At 35.8% G+C, this 8260-nt stretch overlaps 2 protein-coding genes across 2 annotated transcripts; both read right to left on the bottom strand.

The window, feature by feature from the left end:
* Nucleotides 1-1414: 1414 nt before the first annotated feature.
* On the bottom strand, nt 1415-2827 carry LOC129315642 (uncharacterized). The gene is made up of 3 exons (XM_054959513.1): nt 2615-2827; nt 1912-2503; nt 1415-1836 (listed from the first exon to the last, which is right to left on the bottom strand). Exons 1-3 carry the CDS (start codon nt 2825-2827, stop codon nt 1415-1417), a joined length of 1227 nt encoding a protein of 408 aa, XP_054815488.1.
* Nucleotides 2828-6510: 3683 nt separating this feature from the next.
* Nucleotides 6511-7236, bottom strand: LOC129315641 (uncharacterized). Its single transcript, XM_054959512.1, has one exon. The coding sequence runs from the start codon at nt 7234-7236 to the stop codon at nt 6511-6513; it is 726 nt and encodes a 241-aa protein (XP_054815487.1).
* Nucleotides 7237-8260: the final 1024 nt, after the last annotated feature.

Genomic DNA, 8260 nt, shown 5'->3' with positions numbered 1-8260 from the left:
CTAGGATATTTTGTGGAAAACTAGAGAAATCATCCAATAACTTCTGTTCATGAATCATCATACAAGTTACATGCACGGTCTTCCTACTCAAGGCATTGGCCACTATATTGGCCTTCCCCGGATGGTACTTCAGTTCAAACTCATAGTCTTTTAGGAATTCCATCCATCTTCTTTGCCTTATATTTAGCTCCTTCTGGTCTACCAAATATTTAAAACTTTGATGATTACTAAACACTTCAAATCATGCACCATAGAGGTAATGTCTCCAGATCTTAAAAGTGAAGACAACAGCTGCTAGCTCTAGATCATGAGTGGGGTAGTTCATTTCGTGAGGCCTCAATTGTCTTGATGCGTAGGCTACAACTTTGCCATCTTACATAAGAACACATCCAAGACCCTTAGCAATGCATTTGTATAAACATCAAATGATTGCTTAGGATCAGGGATAGTTAAGACGGGTGCAGTCATCAACTTCTTTCTCAAGGTGATAAAAGCCTCTTCACACTCTTTGGTCCACAAAAAAGGTTTGTCTTTCCTGGTCAATTTAGTCAACGCCGATGCTATTTGAGAAAAACCTTCAATAAACCTCCTGTAATAGCCGGCCAACCCCAAGAAACTTCTGATTTTTTATACTGAGGTCGGTCATTCCCATTTCAACACCATATCAACCCTGTGAGGATCAACTGTAATACCTTCCTCAGAAACAACATGCCCTAGAAACTTCACTCAGCCAAAACTCACATTTACTCAACTTGGCATAAAGTTGTCTCCCTTTCAGAATCTGTAGCACTAATCTCAAATACTCTTCATGCTCTGTTTCACTCTTAGAGTAGATAAGAATATCATCAATAAAGACAACAACAAACTTATCTAGGTAGGGTCTGAAGATTCTATTCATATAGTCCATGAATATCGCCAGTGCATTTGTTAGCCCAAATGGTATAACTAGGAATTCATAGTGCCCATATCTTGTTCTGAAAGCCATCTTAGGTACATCCTCTACCTTTACCCTCAACTGATGATACCCAGACCTCAAGTCAATTTTTGAGAATACCACCGCTCCAGCCAACTGATCTAACAAATCATCAATTCGTGGCAACAAATATTTGTTTTTTATTGTCACCTTGTTAAGCTGGCGGTAGTCGATACATAACCGCATTCTCTCATCTTTCTTTTTCACAAAGAGAACTGATGATCTCTATGGTGATACACTCGGTCTTATAAAGCCCTTAGCTAACAAGTCTTCTAGTTGCTTCTTTAACTCTTATAATTTTACAGGGGCCATTTAATACAGAGCCTTTGAGATTGGCTTGATACCTGGAGTTAAATCAATTGAGAATTCGACTTCTCTCTCTGGTGGCAAACCATTCACATCTTCTATAAAAACCTCTAGAAGTTCTTTCACTACTTTTATCTAATCAATCTTTTGTTCTTTGTCTCCTTGCATTAAACAAAACACCATGAACATTTGGCATCCTTCTTGATCTGACTTCTTGACTTCCGTAGCAAACAAGAACTTAGGCATTTCTGTGTCCACCATAATGGTATACACAGTCTTTTCAAGGACTGCAAAAGTAGTAGTATCCACTGGTAATAGGACTGTCTTCTTGTTATAGTATAAAGTCGCTCCATTAGCTGACAGCCAGTCCATTCCCACAATCACATCAATGCTCGACAAAGGCAAACAAATTAAGTCAATGATTGTAACCCTATCACTACACTTCAAATTAACATTAAAGCACACACGACTGATCCTGGCAGAGGCTCCAATCGGTGTAGAAACATTAATAACAACATCCATTTCACATGCAAACATTTTAAGTCTAGTCATACAATCTAATACAATGAAAGAATACGTAGCACCTGAATCAAATAATGCTTCTACTTATTTATCATTAAGGACAATCATACCTTTGATCAATTTTAGAGAAGCTTCTGCTTCCTCTTTAGACATCGCGAAGACATGAGCAGGAACAACAGATCTCCCATCAGTCACAGCCTTTAGGCAATTACGGGCGATATGACCCATCTTGTTACACTTGTAGCATGCCCAACAGTCTCCGACGTGAAATCTTCCACACTTATCACAATGCGATCGCACCACTAGTGGTCCCATGATAGATGGAGTTGAGTCTTGCCTTGAAGCTTGGCTCCGACCTCTGAAGCTCTTAGAATGGAAGCTCTTGGATTGGGATCCTTTATATTGTAATCCCTTAGAGAAATTCTTCTTACTGCTTTCTCCACCTCCACTGTAACCCTTAGAGAATCCCGAGCTATAAGTTGACTTCTTGCTCATACCCCAAGTAGGGCCCATAAAAGAGGAATATCGGCCTTGGCCATCTCGTCGATTACCATCATTCATCTGGCTTCTTCTAGCAACAGCCCTGAACTTGTTACACATGACTTTAAATGAATCAATATCATGAGCCGCTAGTTGCCTGCTATACTCAAGCCTTATCTTATCAAGGAATTGCTCACACTTCCATTCTTCATCAGCATTACTCTTCAAGTACAAGGAATATTTAGAGAGCTCATTGAATTTAGCTATGAACTACTTAACATCCATATTGCCTTATCTCAAGTTGTGGAACTCAACTTCTTTTGCTTCCCTTACAGTTGGCGAGAAGTAGTAGGCAAAGAACCTCTTCTTAAATTGCTCCCAAGTCAATTCAGATCCATCAATAGGCTTAACACTTTCCCACCATTGTTTTGCTGCATCTTTAAGCTTGAAAGTAGCCAATCGGACGCGTTGTTTAGTAGTATAGGTCATCATAGAGAAAATGGACTCTAATTCATCAATCCATTTCTCGCCAGCTCGGTCTACCATAAAACCCTCAAATGATGGCAAGTTCAATCTTGCAAACCTCTTGAATGCATGGTCAATGGTAACCTCTTCCACTTTCTCTTTGCCTTTATTTTTCCTTTTCCTTTACCTCACAGAGTTGCTTTCATCACTCTGTTCACAATCCCTAAAGGACTCTTCCTCTTGTTGATTATTGACTTCTAAATTCACTTCCCCTTACTTCTCCTTGAGGTTACCAGCAGCTTTCACAATGACTTTGCTATTTCCCTCGGCAGCCTTCCCTAATATAACTTAGTCATAAACATCCATCCTCTTCTGGATGTCTATCAATATTGAAGTAAGGAGGGGCTACATCATTGTTATTACCAGTTGCAGGAATAGCTTGAACTGGAGCTTGTGTAGAAGGTCTTGCTTGAGTCAAGACTTGAACTTCCTCAGTCAGGTTTAGTAACTTTGGCACTACCTATCCTTGTTAGACTTGAGCCAATACTGTTTCATCTTCCACCACCACTTGATCCTCTAGTCTTGGCAGAATTGCTGAATTATTAGCAGCTATGTTCCTAGTTAGCACCATATTCTCCCTCCTGAGGATGGAAGTAATACCACAAATGAAAAGAATAGTTAGTGCTAGCTCACAGAGGAAAAGAATATGTGTATAATGATAATTGCCAATTCTATATGCAAATGCAAGTATAACATAAGTACACAATCATATAACAAGTCACACACCAACCACAGTCCAATTCTTGGAACTCGAGAACCTGATACCAATTTGTAAAGGGTGTCCTAAATTAGGACTTAATTGTCAGACTAACTATAGTAAATCAAGGACTAATCCAAAAGGATTATCCTATAAGAGATTAACCTAAACAAATTCTTAACATGTATTTTCACAAACGATTCAATATAAAGGGATCCCAAATCTTTAAAATATTTCAAGAACTTGTATCATTTAATTAAACATATGTTGAAGCATGATAAAGGAAACACATCAACATGGGAGAAGAGCTTCCCCCTTTATTTTCTCTCTATGCCTTACTCCACAATACATATATACATATTTATGACATAACACTTGGCCACTCAAACCCTTCCATAACTGGCAGCGAGGAGCCAAGGTCTCAATTACATTTATCACAATGACTATTACCTAATCATCATACTCTATATATCATCTATTAATCAATAGCCTAGTATATACATGAATTTTTCTTTTCATTCACATATCATTAATATCAACTGCTCACCCTTGAACAAAAAAAACACAAGGGGAGACCATAATAACATTTAAGTTCTCAAATTAGGCAATATTAACTATTTCTATTTGCACAAATATTTTGGCCTGTTAATATAGCACAAGCATCAATCCACATTCCCCAGGGCCCAAAATACATTTCCCCCAATACAAAACCCATAATGCAAGTGGATCAAGAATATATTATCCTAGTTGGCAATATCATAAACAAATACACATATTAAAATAAAAAGAGAAAGGCGTACATAAATGATTACTATCACTTGGCCTAATGCTCCTTTCCTCTATTCTTCTGAGATGAGCTAGCTCCTGTAATATGTTAAAAGAGAGGGGTGAGTACAACCACTCAGTAACCAAGGTACATCTAAGTTATACAAATGCATGATAATGCATGATAATTAATCATAAATGCAAGTGGCCAATAATTTTATCAAGGTGACCATTCAAACAATCACATTAATAACATGTTAATCACATTAACATTTAACTCATGTGAATAATTTCAAGAATAAAGTCAAGTACAAAATTTGCACAAATAGCCACATATACATTATTCGCATAATTACTACATGTTCTCATTTCTACAATTATAATCATATTCTCAACATAACCATCAATCACTCAAATGGCATGATAATAATAATATGCATGATCAATCTCTTCCTTATATCCTCCCTTATTTCCTCTAACATGAAATTTGTGGGCCAACAACTGAAAAGGATCGTCCATGTGGTGAGACTACCCAAGGCCTTAATCATATCATGAGGGGCTATCGGGCCAGGGTTACTTTACTCACTTATGAACATGGTTTCCCCCAAATCACACATTATGGGGTGTCATACCCAAAACTAGCTCTACCCAAAACTCCAAGTAGGCCAGTCGGGTCAAGTCCCTTAATAGGAACAATGCTACAATACCTTACAAGATAAGTAGTGACTATAACCCCTAGGATTATTGGTTAATAGCCAAGTACTATATGGATTTTACATAACCGCTAACTCCTTTACTAAGGCGAACTCCCGCCACATGATATGCTCATGAGAAAATGCATTTCAAAAGCTCATATATAATTCACAATTATCCCACATGCTCATCAACTTTCTTGCTCAACAAACATCAAGAATCATCATTTTTCAATCATGCCTCTTGCATCAATTTTTATATTATCACATAAAACTACATTAGCATCATATAAAACTCAACATGCTCATACAATTCATCACTGTGCATAATCCACAACTTATAACCAAGAGTGTACACATAATCATCAACCATCAATCTCATTACTCACACCAAGTCATAATTAACTTGGTCACAAGTCATAGATTCTCAATAAAGCCACATGCATTACAAACAACCATTTCAAAAGTCAGACATATATATATATATATATTCTTTTATTTCACCAACATAATTAATTAAGTAACATACAAATGCATAAAATTGATTTTCTCTGGTTACCTCAACCTTTGAGAGGTCAAAGGTTACCCCTTAAGTTATAACACTTCTAAAGCTTTGCAAAGCTTGAATGGTGTTAAAAAAAAATTAATCTATAATTGATCATATCCCAATGTGTCAATAATATTATTAACACAATTTTCACTTATACTCTAATACCTAAGTATTTATTTTATTTTATTTCATTTTTTAAGACCTTAGTCTTAGCCTCTTAAGTTTTAAAATTTAATTTTATGTATTTGAACCTATCTACTTGGCTCAATAGTCACCTTCACAATAATTTCATTCAAATAATTTTATAATATTAAAATTTCCCTTTTTATTCTAAAATTTGCACATAAAAATACCCAAAATTTGAAAACTTGATTTCAAGCCTAGAATCATTATTCTATAGCCATAATAATTTATTTCTCATCTCAAATAATCATCTAAATATCAACAAATCAATTTATATTTTTGAATTTAACCAAAAATCTACCCATAGGGATCTATGGATAAACTCAAATGCCTCAAATTTCAATTCTATCAACAAAATAATACTCTAGAATATTTATTACACTACTAACAACCTTAACAACCAGATTTTCTCATCAAAAAATTCATCCCTCTTTCAAACCCTAGATTTTTCAAAATCTCAGAATCTACAGTCTTAGGAAAAAAATGACTAAGAAAATATTTAGAACACTTACCTAGTCTTAGAATATTTAAAATCTCATCTGAAATATCCTATTATGGAGCTTCACCTTCTAAACGAGCTCTTCTAGCCACAGCGTCGCTCGTGTTCTCTCGCTTGCTCTCTGTTCGCACCAGAGGTAGATAAAGAAAGAAGGAAGAGAAATAGATGAAATATGGCAAAGAGGTGTTTTAAAAATATGGAGAATGACAGTCAAGAACCCTCAAATATTGCATGCACTACACCAACAATAGCATTATGCCTGTTTGACACTATGGTCAATTGAACTTGGTGTGTGATCTCTCTCATATTTTCAAGAAACTAAGCCCAATTATCATATGTTTCTCTACCCACTATTGTATAAGCCAAAGGAAATAAGTCATTATTTGCATCAATTGCAGAAGCTGCTAGCAAAGTCCCCTTATATGGATCGCTTAAATAACTTCCATCGATAAACAAAATTGGACGAGCACCTTGGAGAAACCCTTTGATGCAACATCCATATGCAATAAAAAATCTATCAAATCTATAATTTGTCGAGGCAACCCACTTTGCAACTGTGCATGGGTCCGTCTCCTTTAATTTCTCATAAAGCCATAGAATCAACATGTATGACTGTTGTGGAAGCCCATGTATTTCCTCCAATGCTCTATCTTTTCCCCTCAAAGCTTGCTGATATGTGAGATTTAACCCATACTCTTTGTAGAGGTCTTGTCTAATCTCATTTGAAGTTTTCTCCATATTCCCCCTCACAGCATCAATGATGATTGATGATGTCAATCTTGAGTTAGCCTTTTGCTTTAATAGGAGGTTGTCTTGAGTAGAGTACATGTGTTCATTGTGGAATTTTTTCACACACAATATAGAGGTTGTCTTCCCAAGAGCATAAGCTGATATCTTCCATTTACAACCATCAATATTGCATTTGATAATCATCTTCTTAGGGCTATTTCTCACAAATATGTAACCAAACCTATGAGCAAGGCTGTATTTATATAGTGCTTTTCTAAATACAATTGCATCATCGAATGTCTGGCCAACACCCATAAATAAATCCTTCCATTTTACCGAATTAACCTCAGGCAGTAGTACAAGAGCATTTTGTGTTGAACATGGCAAAGAGGGTGATACACTTTCAAGCTCTTACCTACAGGGAGATCCTGGCAGTGACCATGTTAACAAATTCTCCATCCTACATTTACAATTACTTACAGGTCAATATAAATGGTCACTAAACTAATTAAACACACAAATAAATAAGAATAACAATTTACTCCATCGAGTTATCTATTACTCCATTTATTTCATTATCATTTGTCTCAACATACACATGTGCTGACTCATCATTATACTTTATCAAATGTTGTACTCCCTCATCATCTAACAAATCTATGTATGTGTTTTCACTAAACTTCACTGTAAATTTCAAGTCAGCTGCACCAATTTCAACTCCTGTCACCGATGACACCATCCTCAATAGCTCTTCATGATTTATGCCTTCTCTAATCAATTTAGAAATTAATCTCCCATCTTCATAGGTCATCTTCCCTTGTAAATCTTTTACAAAATGTCCATCAACATGAAGATAACAAAATACTTCTTTTGCTGAAGTACTTGCCATATGGGAAATAAACCAGGAACAATTACAAGTAACATACAAATTTAGTACTTCACAACTGTCCATTCCATAATCCCAACCTTGACTACATAAATTCAGCATCCATATTACATTTTTCAACATTCACGCACTTTTCAACACAGATCACAAAAATTTAGCATCCATGTTACATTTTCCTTGTTTTTTACTCCTCAACTTTTTCAACTGTGTCGTTCTCAGAAATTATTTCTTCCGCATGTCTATATATAAAGTCTAGTAATCATTAAGAAGACTACTTTTTTTCCTAAGTATAAAACAAAGAGAAATGGTGCAAGACAACATTTGCAAAGATTAAAACTTTTTTTTTGTGCGTGCATGACAGAGGATATGTGTAAAAAAAGAAAATAGAGCAATGGAAGAGAAATGGAAGAAGAAGATGTGGACTTCTCTTCCATGCATGGCAGAGGACAAAAT

The sequence above is a fragment of the Prosopis cineraria genome, unplaced genomic scaffold (genome assembly GCF_029017545.1).
Source record: "Prosopis cineraria cultivar Desert tree isolate PC_DT_omini unplaced genomic scaffold, ASM2901754v1 PC7, whole genome shotgun sequence".
In the NCBI taxonomy this organism is placed as follows: Eukaryota; Viridiplantae; Streptophyta; class Magnoliopsida; order Fabales; family Fabaceae; genus Prosopis; species Prosopis cineraria.
Note: the sequence above shows the minus strand (reverse complement) of the source record. Positions and strands in the feature narration are given on the sequence as shown.